We start from the raw sequence: 20,881 nt of genomic DNA, 5'->3' as shown, positions 1-20,881 counted from the left end.
GGTCCGGCGTAAGCCCGCTTAATTTAAATTTGGATGATGTGGGCGTGTTTTACCTAAATTTAGTGTGACCCCGCGTATTTGATGTTTTTTACGAACGACGCAAACGACATAAAAAAATGCGCCGGGCGGACGTACGTTTCTGAATCGGCGTAACTACCTAATTTGCATATTCCTAGCGGAAATATAAGGAAGCGCCACCTAGCGGCCAGCGTAAATATGCAGCCTAAGATACGACGGCGTAAGACACTTACGCTGGTCGGATCTTAGGGAAATCTATGCGTAACTGATTCTATGAATCAGTCGCATAGATACGACCCCGCAACTCAGTGTTACGATGGCGTATCCAGAGATACGCCGTCGTAACTCCGTTGTAAATCTGGCCCCATGTGTGTGTAAAGGCCGGCGTCCCAATACTTTTGACAATATAGGCCCGGATTCAGATACGAGATACGCCGTTGTATCTCTGAGTTGCGTTGTCGTATCTATGCGCCTGATTCATAGAATCAGTCACGCATAGATTTCCCTAAGATCCGACCGGCGTAAGTCTCTTACACTGTCGTATCTTAGGCTGCATATTTGCGCTGGCCGCTAGGTGGCGCTTCCGTATATTTACGCAAGGAATATGCTAATTAGGTAGATACGCCGATTCAGAAACGTACGTCCGCCCGACGCATTTTTTTATGTAGTTTACGTTAGGCTTTTTCCGGCGTAAAGTTACCCCTGCTATATGAGGCGTAGCCAATGTTAAGTATGGACATCGTTCCCGCGTCAAGTTTTTAAAATTTTACGTCGTTTGCGTAAGTCATTCGCGAATAGGGCTGTACGTAAGTTACGTTCACGTCTAAAGCATTGACGATTTGCGGCGTAATTTCGAGCATGCGCACTGGGATTTTTTCACGAACGGCGCATGCGTCAAATACGCGGGGGTCACATTTAATATACATAAAACACGCCCACATCATCCACATTTGAATTAGGCGGGCTTACGCTGCCGTAACTAAGGGCGCCAGTCGTTTCTGAATAGGGGACTTGCGCACTAATTTATGGCGTATCTGAGATACGTTACGCCACCCGGAAAGATACACCAATGTATCTGAATCCGGTCCAGTGTATATATTTTCCTGCCCTGTGTTTCCCAGGATGTTGTATGCTCCCCCTTCTTTGTGTCTCCCATGATCCTCTAGGCTCCGCCTCTGCTCCTTCTTTGTGTCTCCCATGATCCTCTAGGCTCCGCCTCTGCTCCTTCTTTGTGTCTCCCATGATCCTCTAGGCTCCGCCTCTGCTTTAAATACACCCTCCCCTGCTTTGTGTGTCTTCCTCCTTATTATACGTTCTTCCTGGGTACTCCGCTCTGTTCTCATATATAGATCAATCCCTGCCCTGTAGCTCTCATCATGATGCTGTATGCTCCACCCCTGCTTTAGATGCCTCCTCCCTATCCTCTTGTCTCCTCCCTTTTCCCAGTATGTCCCTCCTGATTCGCAGTCCACATTCTCATGGTTTTCCTCTGTTTCCTCCCCAGGCTGGAGAGCCGAATGGTGAACGATATAAACGCCATCATGCAGTTACTACAGAAGCAGATGCTCCTGGGGCCCCCCGCCTACAGCGCCGTCTCCTCCCCCCCACAGATGTCCAGCTGCCCGCCGTGTGCCGACCCGACACTGGCATCTTCTTCTCAGGTACAGTGTGACCCCCCCACCCAGAGATGGAAATGCTTTCTGGGCCAGACTGACAACTCCTACCCCCCCCCCCCCACCCCAGGCAACAGGAGAGTATGGGGCCCCCTGCGTCCCTGTCCACACTTAAGCCACTCCCACAGAAAGCCCCAACTACATATTGCACTGTTTACATTACATGCATTCTTAGAAGCCATCCGAAGGGCCCATCGGGCCCGTGGGAGGTGTCCAACCCTTATGGCCAGGAATGGGCCAGTGCCAAATTCTTACCTGCAGCTTTAGCTTAACCACTTAAGCCCCGGACCAATATGCTGCCTAAAGACCCAAGGTGTTTTTACAGTTCGGGACTGCGTCGCTTTAACAGACAATTGCGCGGTCGTGCGACGTGGCTCCCAAACAAAATTGGCGTCCTTTTTTCCCCACAAATAAAGCTTTCTTTTGGTGGTATTTGATCACCTCTGCGGTTTTTATTTTTTGCGCTATAAACAAAAATAGAGCGACAATTTTGAAAAAAATTCAATAATTTTTACTTTTTGCTATAATAAATATCCCCCAAAAACATATATAAAAAAAAAAATTTCCTCAGTTTAGGCCGATACGTATTCTTCTACCTATTTTTGGTAAAAAAAAAATCGCAATAAGCGTTTATCGGTTGGTTTGCGCAAAATTTATAGCGTTTACAAAATAGTTTTATTGCATTTTTATTTATTTTTATTTTTTTACTACTAATGGCGGCGATCAGCGATTTTTTTCGTGACTGCGACATTATGGCGGGCACTTCGGACAATTTTGACACATTTTTGGGACCATTGTCATTTTCACAGCAAAAAATGCATTTAAATTGCACTGATTACTGTGAAAATGACAGTTGCAGTTTGGGAGTTAACCACAGGGGGCGCTGTAGGATTTAGTGTTCACCTAGTGTGTGTTTACAACTGTAGGGGGGTGTGGCTGTAGGTCTGACGTCATCGATCGAGTCTCCCTAATAAAAGGGATCACTCGATCGATGCGCCGCCACAGTGAAGCACGGGGAAGCTGTGTTTACATACGGCTCTCCCCGTTCTTCAGCTCCGGGGAGCGATCGCGACAGGGCGGCTATAAACGAATAGCCGCGCCGTCGTCCCGGATCGCTCCCCGAGGGAATCCGACCTCCGCATGTACCGGGGGGGGGGTCCCGATCGGACCCCTGACCCACGTCAAGCAGAGGACGTACCGGTACGTGCATGTGCCTGTCCGTGCCATTCTGCTGACGTATATTTACATGAGGAGGTCCGGAAGTGGTTAAGGAGGTTCCTGTTGGCATTGATGGGAAGTCACCGAACACCTTACAGGTTCAAAGGTGGCAGCCAACCTCTGTCAGGCGTCTGGCGGCTTCCCATCCAGGCCTCCAGGAAACTCCACGAGCCTGCTCATTTGGTTATTGCAGCTCAGCTGCATAGAGAGGGCTTTTAAAAGCTTCTTTCCGTAGAGGCCACTGGGCCTTTCCAGGTTTAAAGATGGCCGCCGCACAGCAGCCATCTTTATGACTCATTTTATGACAGAAGTTGGCCTGTCTGTGTGCCAGATGATAATTTGGGCCCTAATGCCAAGGAAAAAAGTGTGGTATGCTCGGGCCATCCCGCCGCGAGAGTTGGGTCTGTAGGTAGCGCCTGCTGGTTGCATAGGAGATTCCCGATGATTGAGGGGTTACCTTGTGCCGCCATTAGGCCTCCATTCATCTCCTTCCTGCCAGGGTTGCCAACCCCCCACAAAATGAGAAAGGGGGTGAAAGAGAGGATGAGAGAGAGAGGGGGTTAGAGGGAGAGTGATGGGGTGCGAGGGAGAGAGAGGGGGGGGGGGGTGAGGAATAGGGAGGGGATAAGATAGAGGGAGAGAGAGAGTGGGGGGTGGGGGGGAGAGAAAGCCTAGTTGAGAGAGTGAGAGAGAGGTGTGAGAAAGAGAAGGGGATAAGAGGGAGGAGAGGGGAGAGAGAGAATGGGGTGACAGAGAGTGGGTGAGGGAAAAGGGGGGTGAGGGAGACGGGGGTGAGAGAGAGAGAGAGATAGGGGTTTAGAGAAGGAGAGAGGTGAGGTGAGAGAGAGGGGGAGAAGTGGGGTAAGATAGAGAGGGTGAGGGAGAAAGGGGGGGCAGGGATGTACTAATGAGAGGGCACATCTGCCCAGGGGCCCCTGCACTTTCCCCAAAGCAGCTGGTCCTTGAGCCCATGATGGCACTGAGAGTGATAGACGCAAAGAAGAGGCAGTCTGCCTCCTACCTACTTACCTGCACTGTCTCCATTGTAGGGGCCCCAGAGCATTGCTTTGCCCAGGGGCCCGTGATGCTATTAAGATGGCCCTGGGGGGGAGGGGGGGGGGGGGTAATGCCCCGTACACACGATCAGAATTTCTGGCAAGAAAACGGTGGATTTTTTTCCGACGGAATGTTGGCTCAAACTTGTCTTGCATAAACACGGTCGCACAAATGTTGCTCAGAAATTCCGATCGCCCAAGAACGCGGTGACGTACAACACTACAACGAGCCGAGAAAAATTAAGTTCAATGATTCCGAGCATGCGTGGATTTTTGTGCGTCGGAATTGCATACAGACGTTCGGAATTTCCGACAAGAACTTTTTGCCGTCGGAAAAATAAAGAACCCATTCGGACAGCAAATGTCTGATGGAGCCTCCACACGGTCGGAATATCCGAAACAAAAGCTCACATGGAACATTTGTTGTTGGAAATTGCGATCGTGTGTACACGGCATTAGAGAAAGAGAGAGGTGAGGGTGAGAGAGAGGGGAGGGGGGAAGTGGCGTAAGAGAGAGAGAGAGGGTGAGAGAGAGGGGAGGGGGGAAGTGGGGTAAGAGAGAGGGGGTGAGAGAGAGGGGAGGGGGGAAGTGGGGTAAGAGAGAGGGGGTGAGAGAGAGGTGGGGTGAAAGAGGAGATAGAGAGGGGGTGAGAGAGAATAAAGGGGGTGAGAGAGAATAAAGGGGGTGAGAGAAAATAAAGGGGGTGAGAGGAAGAGCAAGGTGGATTGAGAAAGAGGGCGGTGAGGAGGAGAGAGGGGATAAGATAAGATAGAGGGGAGGAAGAGAAAGACTAGGTGAGAGAGAGGGGGTGAGAAAGAGAGAGGAAAAGAAGGGGAGAGCGAAGAGGGTGAGGGAAAGGGGGATGAGAAAGAGAAGGAGGTGAGAGAGAGGGGGTAGAACGAGAGATGGGAGGGGGAGAGCATCTCTCTTTCTACCCCCTCTCTCTCACCTCCTTCTCTTAGAGAGGTGAGGGTGAGAGAGGAGGGGAGAAGTGGGGTACTAGAGAGGGGGGGAGGTGAGAGAGGGGGGGGTAGAGGGAGAGAGCCAAAGAGAGGGGGGTAGAGAAAGAGAGAGGTGAGGGTGAGAGAGGAGGGGAGAAGTGGGGTACTAGAGGGGGGGAGAGAGGGGAGAAGTGGGGTACTAGAGAGGGAGGGGAGGTGAGAGAGAGGTGGGTGGGAGAGAGACAAAGAGGGGTGGGGTTAGAGAAGAAGAGAGGTGAGGGTGAGAGAGGAGGGGAGAAGTGGGGTACTAGAGGGGGGGAGAGGGAGGGGAGGTGAGAGAGAGGGGGGGTAGAACGAGAGATGGAAGGGAGAGAGCATTTCTCTTTCTACCCCCTCCCTCTTACCTCCTTCTCTTAGAGAGGTGAGGGTGAGAGAGGAGGGGAGAAGTGGGGTACTAGAGGGGGGAGAGGGAGGGGAGGTGTGAGAGAGGGGGTAGAGAGAGAGATGGGAGGGAGAGAGCCAAAGAGGGGGGTGAGGATGAGAGAGGAGGAGACACTCCCTCCACCCCCCCACCTTCCTCTGGCTCCTTCTCAGATTCCTGCAGTTCCTGTCCGGGCACACAGTTGGCACTGCCATCCTCACCACAGGCTCAGACAACACAGCTGGAGGCTTCATCTGAGGGAGTGGAAGGGAAGTCCATGAACGAGTTCCCGGGAACTTTTTCCAGCATGTGTCGGGTGTCAGAAGGATGGGGGGTGGCTCACTATGTCGGCTCCTCCTCTCGGGTATCTCTTCCCTTATCCCAATCTCCTGCTTAGCCTCCTCTATGGTTTCTCCGTGTCAGGCGTATGCTTACGAAACGGTACGAGGAGCCTCTCATGGGGCCCTCTACTGGCCCCCGGGCCCTTGGTGGAGTGCCCCGAATGGTCTGTCCACCCCAAACGCATCATTTCCTGTGTGGTGCCCCCACCACATCGTGGTGACCCTAATGTGACACTGGAAGGGGGTGTTATATGTCTCCACCCTCTGCATGTAGCGTCTGAATTTATCTCCCTATCTACAGACTGAACCACACAAGGACATTAGAAATAACAAATAAACTGAGGGTAAGGCGAGAGGGTTACGATTAGATTTAGAGGGTCGGGGTCATGGGGAGAGGTTTAGGGTTAGGATTAGAGTTGGGGCTATGTGAAGGGGTTAAAGTTACATTTAGGGTTAAGGGTGGGGGGTTAGAGTTATGTTTGAGCACTAGGGATAAACCTTGGGTTATGGTTAGATATAGAGGGTTAGATATAGAGGGTTAGATATAGAGGGTTAGAGTTAGAGGGTTAGATATAGAGGGTTAGATATAGAGGGTTAGAGTTAGAGGGTTAGATATAGAGGGTTAGATATAGAGCGTTAGATATAGAGGGTTAGAGTTAGAGGGTTAGAGTTAGAGGGTTAGATATAGAGGGTTAGATATAGAGGGTTAGATATAGAGGGTTAGATATAGAGGGTTAGAGTTAGAGTGTTAGATATAGAGGGTTAGATATAGAGGGTTAGAGTTAGAGGGTTAGAGTTAGAGGGTTAGCGTTAGAGGGTTAGATGTAGAGGGTTAGAGTTAGAGGGTTAGAGCGTTAGATATAGAGGGTTAGATATAGAGGGTTAGAGTTAGAGGGTTAGATATAGAGGGTTAGATATAGAGCGTTAGATATAGAGGGTTAGAGTTAGAGGGTTAGAGTTAGAGGGTTAGATATAGAGGGTTAGATATAGAGGGTTAGATATAGAGGGTTAGATATAGAGGGTTAGATATAGAGGGTTAGAGTTAGAGTGTTAGATATAGAGGGTTAGATATAGAGGGTTAGAGTTAGAGGGTTAGAGTTAGAGGGTTAGCGTTAGAGGGTTAGATGTAGAGGGTTAGAGTTAGAGGGTTAGAGCGTTAGATATAGAGGGTTAGATATAGAGCGTTAGATATAGAGCGTTAGATGTAGAGGGTTAGATGTAGAGCGTTAGATGTAGACGGTTAGATGTAGAGGGTTAGATGTAGAGGGTTAGATGTAGAGGGTTAGATGTAGAGGGTTAGATATAGAGGGTTAGATGTAGAGGGTTAGATGTAGAGGGTTAGATATAGAGGGTTAGTTATAGAGGGTTAGAGTTAGAGGGTTAGATATAGAGGGTTAGATGTAGAGGGTTAGATGTAGAGGGTTAGATGTAGAGGGTTAGATATAGAGGGTTAGATGTAGAGGGTTAGATGTAGAGGGTTAGATGTAGAGGGTTAGATGTAGAGGGTTAGATGTAGAGGGTTAGAGTTAGAGGGTTAGAGTTAGAGGGTTAGATAAAGAGGGTTAGAGCGTTAGGGTTATCGGGAGAGGGAATATAAGGAAACCCTTCCCCCACTAGATCATTAATGAATCCTGGGGGGTGTCCTGATAGAGGAGGCCCCATGATTTCTGATGGTGGCCATGTCTACAGAGCATTTCCTGCAATCCCTATGTATTAATATTTATGACTATGACGGCCTGCGGGGGGATCTCCTGACTCTCCCTCTCTCTCTTTCAGGTTTATGATCGCCAGGACATGGAGGGCGTAAAGTACAAAATGTGTGAAATGCCGCTGGCGCCCCACACTCTGAACGTTGAAGGAACGTCCAGCTCCCGGCGCCTGTCTCTTCCCGGGAACCTGGAGGACCCTCTGGACTTGAGGACCCCTCAGAGACATTCGTCTGACCCGGGCAGTTAGGGGCGGGGGTGCAAGGGGGGCAGACTTTGGGCACAAGCCACGTTCCTGGCACCTGGGACGTCACGCCAGGAAATCTTCGGTAGCACAGACACCCGACATGCAGTAGGCGGACGGAGCGGGTGACAATAACACGGAGCGGAAGCTCCAACGCGGAGAGAGAAGAAATGCGGAAGAGCGATATTAAAGAACATTTCTATGATATCAGAGCCTCGGGCGCTCCTAGGAGGCAGTATGCGGCATGCATGATCCTGGGCTGCGGCTCACGCCACTCGCAAACCTTTTTCTCCTCTTCCTATCACATTCTGGCTGCCGTTCTGTAACAGCGACGCGATGACGATGTGTAACCAGGTAGAGTACACCGTATATCATCCAATGACTGAGGCGGCCAATGTGGAGCCACCATACCTTAGCATCCTCTACGGGGGAATTCCCACATAAAGGGCGCACGCACTGTTCTGCGATACTGATTACTCCTCACAGCGGATTGGATGAACCCGACGGCCCCTTCCTGAGAATGTCGAGCATGACCCCCTCTATGGGGGTCTCCATGGATGAGAACTGTCTTCCGATATATATGAGTGGAATATCTCAATCACCAATGTAGTCACCATAAATGTTTCTTCCAATGCCGTCATTCTGATCACCGCCATTCGTTGTCGCTCTTTGTCCCGTCTAACCATTAACGCTTTCAGCTGTCAGAGGCCTCTGGGCCCCTAATCACCACAAATACATGGAGAGGGGGAAGAGATGAGGGAATCGGACCCCAATTTTCCACAGATCAGGTTATTCTTCTTCAGTAGGTCTCCGAATTCATCAAATATTAAACTATCCGATCCATGGATGACTAGCCAACACATAAACCCGTTCCCTAGGATCCAGACACAAAACGGCACACTGAAGAATTCAGATAAAAAGACCGTCTGCTAGATAGAAATAGTAAATATTCCACCTAAAGTGACTTGATCAGGACATATCTCCAGAAATAATCCTTCCAATTGAACACCAATGGTTCCACCAATTGAACACCAATGGTTCTACCAATGGAACACCAATGGTTCCACCACTGGACTACCAATTGAACACCAATTGTCCCACCAATTGAACACCAGTGGTTCTACCAATGGAACACCAATGGTTCTACCAATGGAACACCAATGGTTCTACCAATGGAACACCAATTGAATACCAATGGTTCCATAAATGGAACACCAATGGTTCCACCACTGGACCACCAAGTTAACACCAATGGTTCCACCAATTGAACACCAGTGGTTCTACCAATGGAACACCAATTGAACACCAATGGTTCCACAAATGGAACACCAATGGTTCCACCACTGGACCACCAATTGAACACCAATTGTCCCACCAATTGAACACCAGTGGTTCTACCAATTGAACACCAATGGTTCCACAAATGGAACACCAATGGTTCCACCACTGGACCACCAATTGAACACCAATTGTCCCACCAATTGAACACCAGTGGTTCTACCAATGGAACACCAATGGTTCCACCATTTGAACACCAATGGTTCTACCAATGGAACACCAATGGTTCTACCAATGGAACACCAATTGAACACCAATGGTTCCATAAATGGAACACCAATGGTTCCACCACTGGACCACCAATTTAACACCAATTGTCCCACCAATTGAACACCAGTTGTTCTACAAATGGAACACCAATGGTTCCACAAATGGAACACCAATGTTTCCACCACTTGAACACCAATTGAATACCAGGTCACACCAACTGGAAACACTCTCTTTAGGTAGCAAAAGGATAGGTGTCACCATGAATGGAAACTTCTGAAGTGGACATGACAAGAACCATGGAGCAAGGAACTACAAAAAATGCCCCAAAGGCTGTAGAGAAGAAGGGACCAAAGTTGTATCCTGGTTTAGTTTCAGGGTCGTGCCCCATCATTACAATGGAGGGGGAGGTACTATGGAAGCCTTCAGATAGGCTAGGGAGGATTGCTGTTGGTGCCCAAATGAGCTCCATGGCATCAGGAAACCAGAGCTTGTGAATGAGGAGCATAAATAAAACCCAGAGCTGTCTTTGACGAAGTCCTGCGGCCTTGGAGTCTGGAAATGCACCGCCACTCACCCATACGTCCTCCCTAGCCTATCCGATGGGCTTTCATCCGCTCTGATGAAGGGGCAAGGCCATGAAATTAAACCAGGATACCACTTCGGACCCCTCTTCTCTTATAGCTCTTTGGGGCATTTTTGTAGTTCCTGGCTCGAAGGTCGTTGCTGTGTCCACGTCAGAAGTTTCCATCCATGGTGACGGCTCTCCTTTTCCCGGCTAATTAATGAGGGTGTTTCCACCAATTGTAGATGTGTCCTGGTGTTTTATTGGCGAGGTGTTTTCTTGTGATATGGCTTGTCGCTTTATTGTAAGAGCAATTTTACCATTTTTATCTATTATTCTGTGCGTTTTTTGATGTTTTTCTCTCTTGCACAGCCTTTTGTTATATACAGAGTTGGCAAGGATGAACACATTTGCCTTGTTTCCAGTAAATCACGGTACATTTGATGATTTCGTTTCCAATGATTAAGACTTATGCCGTACACACGATCAAAAATTCCGACAAGAAAAGTCTGATGTGAGCTTTTGGTCGGAAATTCCGACCGTGTGTAGTGGCTCCATCGTAATTTTTCTGTCAAAATTTCCCCCAAGAAAAATTTGAGAGCTGGTTCTCAAATTTTCCGTTGCGCAAGAAAAAACATGCATGCTCGGAATCAATTCGACGCATGCTCGGAAGCATTGAACTTCATTTTTCTCGGCTCATTGTAGTGTTGTACGTCACCGCATTCTTGACGGTCGGAATTTGGCGTGACCGTGTGTACGCAAGGCAAGTTTGAGCCAAGATTCCGTCCACGGTTTTCTTGTCGGATTTTCCGATCGTGTGTACGTGGCATAAGTCATACCATGTAGTCCTAATGGTGAGCCCAGCACTCTTTACCTGCCCAGCCACCGGTCACTTTAGGGGGGGGGGGGGCTTGTGGAACAGTCTGGACATGGCTGACCTTCAGATCTTCTCCATCAGTTTGGTTCCATTACAAAGTCTCTTTAGTAAAGAGATCTACCTGATCTCTGAACACGAGTGGCTGTCCAGGTACATATCACTGAGGAGACACTGATCACCTTCTGAGGAACTCCTGCTAGCCTCCGAGAGTCGGTCACCAGATCAGACTGAGGGCTGCCATGTCCATCATATTAGCTGTGCCAATAACAGAATTTGGAGAATAAGGTTAAAGTTTCGGGGATGTAGATGAATGCTGACCCTCATAGGGTTGTAGTACGATGGACCATTCTGGTTGTACTGGAGCATCTGGGGTTAGTAAAGGAAAGATGATGTGACCGCCATATTGTTGGACCCTCTGCCCATTCTCACCAGCTTCATATTTCCTCTGTGTGGGATATTGTTCTAGAAATGATGACATGACCTATATTGTTAATGACATGACCCATTGTTGGACCCTCTGCCCAATCTCACCACCACATTATTTCCTCTGTATAGGGTAATGTTCTAGCACTGATGACCACCTATTCTTGATGACATGACCCAATGTTGGGCCCTCTGCCCAATCGCACCGCCACCATATTTCCTGTGTATGGGGTATTGTTATAGAACTGATGACATGACCTATGGTTGATGATGTGACCTCCATATTGTTGGACCCGCTGCTCAATCTCACCACAACCATATTTCCTCTGTATGGGGTATTGTTATAGAACTGATGACATGACCTGTTGTTGATGACATGACCTTCTGATGACATGACCTATTGTTGGACCCTCTGCCCAATCTTACCACCACCATATTTCCTCTGTATGTGGTATTGTTCTAGAACTGATGAAATGACTTATTGTTGATGACATGACCTATCGTTGACCTATGGTTGATGACGTGACCTCCATATTGTTGGGCCCTCTGCCCAATCTCACCACCTTCATATTTCCTCTGTGTGGGATATTGTTCTAGAAATGATGACATGACCTATTGTTGATAACTTATCGTTGGACCCGCTGCTCAATCTCACCACAACCATATTTCCTCTGTATGGGGTATTGTTATAGAACTGATGACATGACCTGTTGTTGATGACATGACCTTCTGATGACATGACCCATTGTTGGACCCTCTGCCCAATCTTACCACCACCATATTTCCTCTGTATAGGGTAATGTTCTAGCACTGATGACATGACCTATGGTTGATGACATGACCTCCATATTGTTGGGCCCTTCGTCCAATCTCACCACCATATTTCCTCTGTATGTGGTATTGTTTTAGAACTAATGACATGACTTATTGTTGACCTATGGTTGATGATGTGACCTTCATATTGTTGGGGCCTCTGCCCAATCTCACCACTTTCATATTTCCTCTGTATGGGGTATTGTTATAGAATTGATGACATGACCTTCTAATGACATGACCATGTTGGACCCTCTGCCCAATCTCACCACCACCCTCTGCATAGGGTAATGTTCTAGCACTCATGACATGACCTATGGTTGATGACATGACCTCCATATCGTTGGGCCCTCTGCCCAATCTCACCACCACCATTATTCCTCTGTATGGGGTATTGTTCTAGAACTGATGACATGACATATTGTTGACTTTTTGTTGAGGACATGGCCTATTGCTGACCTATTGTTGATGACATAACCTATTGTTGGACCCTCTGTCCAATCACACCACCACCACCATATTTCCTTTGTATGTGGTATTGTTCTAGAACTGATGACATGACTTCTTGTTGATGACGTGACCTATCGTTGACCTATGGCCAGAGGCTATGTGTGGTGGCCAAACCTAGACTCAGATATCACAATGGTTGATGACATGACCTCCATATTGTTGGGCCCTCTGCCCAATCTCACCACCACCATATCACCTTTGTATAGGGTATTTTTCTAGAACCGAAGACATGACCTATTGTTTATGACATGACCTATGGTTACTGACATGACCTCCATATTGTTGGGCTCTCTGCCCAATCTCGCCACCATATTTCCTCTGTATGGGGTACAGGGGCGGACTGACCATTGAGTCACTCGGGCACTGCCCGAGGGCCCCATGCCACTAGGGGGCCCCATCAGGGTTGCCAGGCTCAGTAAAACCAGGGACAGTATGTAAAAATCTGTGTTTTTTTTAGATCTGTCCCTGATATGTCCGAAACTGACATGCTTTTAATGTGAATATCCCAAGATTTTAGCTGCCCTGCCTCTGCACTGCCTCCTGGCGTGGTGGCCATCTGTAAGCCAGAGGGGCCCCATAATTTTCTATTGCCCGGGGGCCCCATGAGTTGTCAGTCCGCCCCTGATGGGGTATTGTTCTACAAATGATGACATGACCTATTGTGGACTTTTTGTTGACGACATGGCCTATTGCTGGCCTATTATTGATGACATAACATATTGTTGGACCCTCTGTCCAATCTCACCAATCTCACCACCACCATATTTCTGATGACATGACTTGTTGTTAATCTATGGTTGATAAAAGGACCTCCATATTGTTGGGCCCTCTTCCCAATCTCACCACCATATTTCCTTTGTATGTGGTATTTGTATGTGGTATTGTTCTAGAACTGATGACATGACTTATTGTTGAGGTCATGGCCTATTGCTGACCTATTGTTGATGACATGACCTATAGTTGATTTGTGGTTGAAGACATGACCTCCATATTGTTGGGCCCTCTGCCCAATCTCGCCACCACCACCATTACTTCTCTCTATGGGGTTATGTTCTAGAACTGATGACATGACCTAATGTTGACCTATTGTTGAAGACATGGCCTATTGTTGGACCCTCTGCCCAATCTCAACCACATGTATGGGGAATTTTTCAAGAAACGTAGAATATCGGCTTCTCCTACAATAAAATGTATGTTCTAGATAGAAAGACCATCTTATCCCATAAAATACGGAGCACTCGTATGACCAACATCATTTTCCATAGAATCAGAGGGACCCCTTTGCTGAATCGGGGTCATAAAAAATATTGAATAGTCAAATGAAATGTTATTTGTGGTGATTGAAGGGCAGTGATAGGCGCTGTCCTCAGCTGCATGTTCCTGCCGGTGTCCCATGTGTCCAACACCCCATTACTCCGCTCTTTCTCCGTCCTCACTATGTGTTCTTCATGTATTTTACACATTTACACTCAGTTTGGAGAAACTTGAATGTGATATTTATGTTTTTGTTTTTTTTGCTGGGTGTGAAAATACTACTAACTACTGAGTCTCTCTACCTGTGCAACGTTTTTGTGGAGGTGACCCCTTTGTGTACCCGGGCACTCAGACTGTTAAATCTCCTGGCAGTTGCCCCATTACATTTATCCACCGCCGTGTGCCGTGTCATTGTGCCGCAACGCTTCTACTGTCTGCTGTAATGTTTAGAAACCATTAACCACAGAACCTTAGAAATGTTGAGCTCCGACCATACATTCAAAAACATTTGGAGTGAAGTGATCAGAACTGATCGAGTCTTTTGGGTTTTAAAGTGAACCCCATGAGGATGGAAATCTAGAAGCCGCCATTGTTGACTTGTCTTGGAAACGTAAAGGCTTTGGGGTCGTCATCCTAAACCAGGGGTGTCAGACTCCATTTCCCAAACCAGGGGTGTCAGACTCCAATTCCCAAACCAGGGGTGTCAGACTCCATTTCCCAAACCAGGGGTGTCAGACTCCATTTCCCAAACCAGGGGTGTCAGACTCCATTTCCCAAACCAGGGGTGTCAGACTTAATTTCCCAAACCAGGGGTGTCGGACTCCATTTCCCAAACCAGGGGTGTCAGACTCTATTTCCCAAACCAGGGGTGTCAGACTCCATTTCCCAAACCAGGGGTGTCAGACTCCATTTCCCAAACCAGGGGTGTCAAACTCCATTTCCCAAACCAGGGGTGTCAGACTCCATTTCCTAAACCAGGGGTGTCAGACTCCATTTCCCAAACCAGGGGTGTCAGACTCCATTTCCCAAACCAGGAGTGTCAGACTTCATTTCGGGCCGCATCAGCATTATAGTTGCCCTCAAAGAGACTACATGTCCAGAGCACCCCACTCCACCCACCATCAGAAGTCAAGAGTCCCCCACCATCCCTTACATCACAGTGCACCCCCTTTACATTGTTGAAGAAGCTGGGGGGCAGAGCTGGAAAGAATAAAGTGCAGGGTCTGGAGGAGGACCAGGGCTGGAGTCTTCTGAATGCTGAGGCCAGGGGATGAGGGAGTTGTGTGACTGTGCAATGAAGTGCAGGATTTGTAGGAGGAGTCCTGTCCTCCTCTCTACTGCCAACTGCTGAGACAGGGATGGGGGGCAGAGACAAGCCTTTCTGTTGCTGCACTGATGGAGGAGGAGTTCTGTCCTCCTCTCTACTGCCAACTGTTGAAACTGGGATGGGGGGGGGGCAGAGACAAGCCTCCCTGTTGCTGCACTGCTTGAGGAGGAGTTCTGTCCTCCTCTCTGCTGCCAACTGCTGAGACAGGGATGGGGGGCAGAGACAAGCCTTTCTGTTGCTGCACTGATGGAGGAGGAGTTCTGTCCTCCTCTCTGCTGCCAACTGTTGAGACAGGGATGGGGGGGGGGCAGAGACAAGCCTCCCTGTTGCTGCACTGCTTGAGGAGGAGTTCTGTCCTCCTCTCTGCTGCCAACTGCTGAGACAGGGATGGGGGGGGGGGCAGAGGCAAGCCTCCCTGTTGCTGCACTGCTTGAGGAGTTCTGTTCTCCTCTCTTCTGCCAACTGCTGAAACAGGGATGGGGGGGGGCAGAGACAAGCTTTTCTGTTGCTGCACTGATGGAGGAGGAGTTAATTCCTTCTCTCTGCTGCCAACTGTTGAGACTGGGAGGGGGGAGGGCAGAGACAAGCCTCCCTGTTGCTGCACTGCTGGAGGAGGAGTTCTGACCACTTCTCTGCTGCCAACTGCTGAAACAGGGAAGGGGGGCAGAGACAAGCCTCTCTGGTGATGCACTGCTGGAGGAGGAGTTCTGTTTTCATGTCTGCTGCCAACTGCTGAGGGGGGCAGAGACCAGCTAAAATACATTCCAAGTACAGTGGAACCTCGGATTACGAGCATAATCCGTTCCAGGAGAATGCTCGTAATCCAAAGCACTCGCATATCAAAGCAAGTTTCCCCATTGAAGTCAATGGAAACGAAAATAATTTGTTCCATGTTGCAATACCACATGCGGCCAACGGTTAAGGGGGGGCGCCATAGAGCCTTGGTAACACACGGAAAGGCTCAGGATCATCTCTGATGTGGATAGAGGTGGGGGGGACAAAGGAGAGCGTCGGAAACGGCCAGAAAGGCCTGAGGACACCTCGGCTGACCTCAGCAAACCTTGGAAAGACTCTGTTTCCGAGGTTGAGCCAAGGTAAGCCGAGGTGTCCTCTGGCCTTTCCGTACATTTCTGAACGGCTCCTGCCAGAGCTCAGCAATCAGCAGGGAGTATGAGCTTTGCTGATTAAACAGCTATAGGGGACCTCTGCGGAGAGACCGATGCTTCCACACAGAGAGCAAGGGTCCTTCTCTGTATCATTCTGGCTCCTCTTGTTTTGATCCCCCTGGAATGTATTTTGCGGAGATAAACTGAGGATTCAGTTGGGCTGTAAAAGGCAAGTCATCAGCGGCTCTCACATTTCTATCCTCGTTTTAAAACCGAAGCCTTCCATTTATTGGTGGAGCTGAAATCCCGTCATCTCCATCGTTGTGGTTTCCTTGACGGCTTCCATGCTCTTCTACTCTTCAGTGACCTCAGATTGGGGTCATTATTGGTCATTTCTGCTGATACAATTGTGGAACTCACTTAGAAAAATATATATTATTGATTATTTATTTGTTACTGTACATAAAACCGAGGCTGCTCTTTTGGAAACGACTCGTACCAAGAAGACTTGGGGGGGTAATTGTGCCTGAAACACACTTTTGAATGTGCATACTGCTGATAACTCGTCCATTGTGTTGGTCTCCTCCTCCTCCTCCTCCTCCTCCTTTTTTTCTCTCGAATCTTCCGAATTTTTCCACCAGATTAGTTCTCTACATCCTCCATCTGTTCTTTTTGTAGACGATAACTGTTCTTCTAAAGGTGATTGCACAACACTTACTCTCGTGAGGCCTTCGCAAAATGTCTGTATCATACCGACAGATAAAGGACTTGCTCAAGTCACTTCTTTCCTAATTTTTAGGGATACTTTGTAGCATTTTAGGGAGATTTTTATCTTGTGTTGCTGGAAATTATGTTGGAAAAAAAGCTACGTCACGGCTTCTCCACCCCTCCTCCAATGTCTCTGGCTTTCTGATAGGTCTTCTCATAAGATAAAAAGTTGACTCTCTCTCTCTGTCCAGAGCGATTCCCATGGTCCAGCTAGGGCAGGGGTGCCCAACCTTTGAAGAGCGAGGGCCACTTAAGCAACTTGGTAACCAGTTGAGGGCCACAATGGGACAGCTACTCTATAGGCCCTCTGATCTGCCCAGATGGAAGGGGACGAATTCCCTTCTGTTTTTTCAGATTGGAGGTAGGTGGGTGTAAACGGACATCTGTCGCTCTATAGAGGTGAATTGAGGGTCCCATTTAGTCGGGACGATCGTGCAAAAAGGGCCTAATGCCCCGTACACACGGCCGGGATTTTCCACGGGAAAAAGTCAGTCAGGAATCCCGACGGGGGAAAAAAAGAGAGTCAGTTCTCTTTTTTTTGGCTGGCCGTTTTTTGCAGTTTTCCCATTGGAAAAACTACGATGGAGCATACACACAGTCGGGATTGCCGGCCAAAAGCTCTCATCCCATTTTTACCGATGGGAAAACCGGCCGTGTGTACGGGGCATCAGACTGCTTTCACACTGATGTGCTGCGGTTTACCCACACCGCGGGTGCAGCCTAGTGCACCTGTCTATCCTGCGGGTTAGCTGAACTTTGGCATAGACTCTGCCTGTGTCAAAAGTCGGCGCTGTAGAGGAAGCACCGGCTTATGGCGCTCTGTTCCGCAGCCGCTTTCTTCCTCTACCGCCAGCTTCATTCACAACACTGATGCTGCGGTATGGCGGGTCGGCAACCTGTGATCTGGGCTTGCCAACCCGCCATTTCAGAGCAGGAGGTCGCGTGGCCACATCAGAGGGCTCCACGGGCCACTGGTTGGCCACCCCTGAGCTAGGGGAATTCTACTCTATATTGGCCAGTTGTAGAAGGGGCTCTGTTTGGGGGCGCCTTGATTTAGGACAACTGGATAGGGGTTTGGTTTATTATTTACAAATAGCGATATACAGTGGAACCTCGGATTACAAGCAGGAGAACGCTCGTAATCCAAATTGCTCGAGTATCAAAGCGAGTTTCCCCATTGAAGTCAATGGAAACAAAAATAATTTGTTCCGCATTGACTTCAATGAAATGCAATACCGCATGCGGCCAGAGGCAGGGGGGGGGCGCAGGAGAGCCCTGGAAACAGCCGGAAAGGCCCGAGGACAGCTCTGCTGACCTTGGCAAACCTCAGAAAGGCTCAGGAGCGTAGTATTTCTGAGTCTTTCTGTTCGGCTCCACTCGGCCCCGGTGCCCCCCCCCCCACCTCAGGCCAAACGCAGTACTGCACACCGCTTTGGCTTGAATCCAAAATCGAGTTAGGATTTTTCAAAATGCAGCGCTCGTATTGCGAAAGGCTCGTTAACCCCGTTACTCGCAATCCGAGGTTCCACTGTACATCCTCTCACAAAAGGGAGAATATGGGGGTAAGGGGGCATAGGTGGGGAAAGGAGAAGGGTCTACTCTTTAGGTTAGGATATTTATTCTCACACACAAGACCTCCGTCTAATCTTGGACCACCAGCATCAGTTGGGCCCCAACGTATTGCATCCATGCCTGCAGAAATAAAGAAGACTTGTCCAACAGGTCTCACCCTAAAGCTCATTATTGTCCTCCCTCCCAGGCTCTGAGTTCTAGTACTGAACGGGTGTGGACAGTAAACTCCCCCCTGGGGGGTCAAACTGGCCAATGGGGTCAGGACTAGGGGTGGGAAGGAGGGGAAGTTGCCCTAGGCACGGTGGAGCATCCCATGGTCCAGCTAGGGGAATTCTGCTCTATATTGTTTAGTATAGCCAGTTGTAGAAGGTGCTCTGTTTGGGGGCGCCCTGAGTTAGGACAACTGGATAAGGGTTTGGGTTATTGTTTACAAATAGGGAGAATATGGGGGTAAGGGGGCATAGGTCGTGAAAAGGGAAAGGAGAAGGGTCTACTCTTTAGGTTAGGATACTTATTCTCACCACAACACTCACACACAAGACCTCCGTCTCATCTTGGACCACCAGCATCAGATGGGCCCCAACGTATTGCATCCATGCCTGCAGAAATAACGAAGTCTTGTCCAACAGGTCTCACCCTAAAGCTCATTATTGTCCTCCATCCCAGGCTCTGAGTTCTAGTACTGAACGGGTGTGGACAGTAAACACCCCCATGGAGGGTCAAACTGGCCAATAGGGTCAGGACAAGGGGTGGGCAGGAGGGGAAGTTGCCCTAGACGCCATGGGGATTGGACACAGGACAGTAAACCCATTAACAGTGGGGGAGGGGGCACAGTTCCACATCCTTGCCCCCGGGTGCTAGTCAAAACTGTCCCGCTACTACTGGCCAGTGTGTGACCTTCAACCCTCATTTATGGGAGGATCGATCATGGCCATTGATGGCTGTTTTATGGACTTCATCTGCCCCAGCAGGAAGCGACTTGTAGTCCGCTTTTCGGGAGACCGATGTTAGTTGATATCAATTTTATCATCTCCAAGCCTCGTCACATGGAAATCGCCCGTCACTGTACCATGGAAACGGACCGCTGGCACCTTGGCGTTGGCGAGAACCAGTTGGAGGCGAGTTGGGGAAGCCGTAGAGGTGTAGGCCACGCTTTGTGCGCCCGACGTAGGACAACAGCAATGCTTCGGCGCTGCCATTTGGAGGCGCCATTCTCATGAACATTGGTTTGGCTCTTAAAAAAAAAAAAATCCGCCGCCATTTTTTCGGCAAAACAACTGACTCGCTGGGGTTGGTGAAGAACGAGCCATAGACTACGAAAAACCGACGCGCCGATGGCATTGTACCGTCACCGGAACTCTGAGACTTCTAGCAACACTGTAAGATGCCTTCGATTAGTTCACACAGTCCAAAGAAAACGTCTTTCCTCTTCTAGAAGCCTCTCCCAGGTCTGTTCTATAAGCCATTGTTCCCTACAGCGCCCCCTTGTGTTTTACCCCTCCCCCTCCCTTCGTAATGTTCCCCTGGGTACTAACCGAGGAGGTCGGACATGTAAATAGCGCCGCCCCCTTTCTGCCTGCCGCCCCGGGGGCTGAAGGGGTCTTTTATTTGGTGTTTTTTGGGCGTACGACATTCAATACTATGCACAGTTTTTCCTCAGCATGTGTCTGAATGCAGAATGTAGAGGTTTTCTAGGAATATTATGTAAAAAAAAAAATACCGTATTTAAATGAATGAAAATTATAATAAACCAAATATTAGGAGATCAGACTCTGGTTGTGTCATCTGTGAGTGTTTTATTGTGTAAGAAATCATTTATAGCCAATCACAGGACAGCAGAGGCAGCTCTCTAATTAGACGGTCACCTAAGGCCTCGCACTCGCAGGGGGCCTCGCAGCCACCTAGTATGCCTGTGCTGCTCACTCATTTACTAATATCGGCGCGATCGGCCACCGGAACTCTGTGGAGAAGGGGCGGGCAGCCATAGAGCACCCCTCTCCTCTAAACACCCCAATATATAACCCCCTCCTCTATACACCCCAATATATAACCCTCTCCTCTATACACCCCAATATATAACCCTCTCCTCTATACTACACCCCAATATATAACCCCTCTCCTCTATACACCCCAATATATAACCCTCTCCTCTATACACCCCAATATATAACCCTCTCCTCTATACTACACCCCAATATATAACCCCTCTCCTCTATACACCCCAATATATAACTCCTCTATACTACACCCCAATATATAACCCTCTCCTCTATACACCCCAATATATAACCCTCTCCTCTATACACCCCAATATATAACCCTCTCCTCTATACACCCCAATATATAACCCCCTCCTCTATACTACACCCCAATATATAACCATCTCCTCTATACTACACCCCAATATATAACCCTCTCCTCTATACACCCCAATATATAACCCTCTCCTCTATACTACACCCCAATATATAACCCTCTCCTCTATACACCCCAATATATAACCC

General features: G+C 48.7%; 1 protein-coding gene and 1 long non-coding RNA gene across 3 annotated transcripts in view; one reads left to right on the top strand and one right to left on the bottom strand.

Moving 5' to 3' along the window:
• The window catches only part of KCNH2 (potassium voltage-gated channel subfamily H member 2), a 294,893-nt gene extending 284,722 nt beyond the window's left edge, over positions 1-10,171 (top strand). For both annotated transcript variants that reach the window (XM_040355386.1, XM_040355384.1), the window contains exons 14-15: positions 1,523-1,679; positions 7,444-10,171. In XM_040355386.1, coding sequence (XP_040211320.1) covers positions 1,523-1,679; positions 7,444-7,623 — 337 coding nt within the window. In that variant the 3' untranslated portion in view covers positions 7,624-10,171. The remainder of the gene's footprint in view (positions 1-1,522; positions 1,680-7,443) is intronic.
• Positions 10,172-20,684: 10,513 nt separating this feature from the next.
• LOC120941750 overlaps positions 20,685-20,881 on the bottom strand; it is a 2,386-nt gene continuing 2,189 nt past the window's right edge. The window contains exon 2 of the long non-coding RNA XR_005749586.1: positions 20,685-20,851. This is a non-coding gene — a long non-coding RNA (uncharacterized LOC120941750). The remainder of the gene's footprint in view (positions 20,852-20,881) is intronic.

The sequence above is a fragment of the Rana temporaria genome, chromosome 5, assembly GCF_905171775.1.
Source record: "Rana temporaria chromosome 5, aRanTem1.1, whole genome shotgun sequence".
NCBI lineage: Eukaryota > Metazoa > Chordata > Amphibia > Anura > Ranidae > Rana > Rana temporaria.
This window is presented reverse-complemented; position numbering and strand designations above follow the sequence as displayed.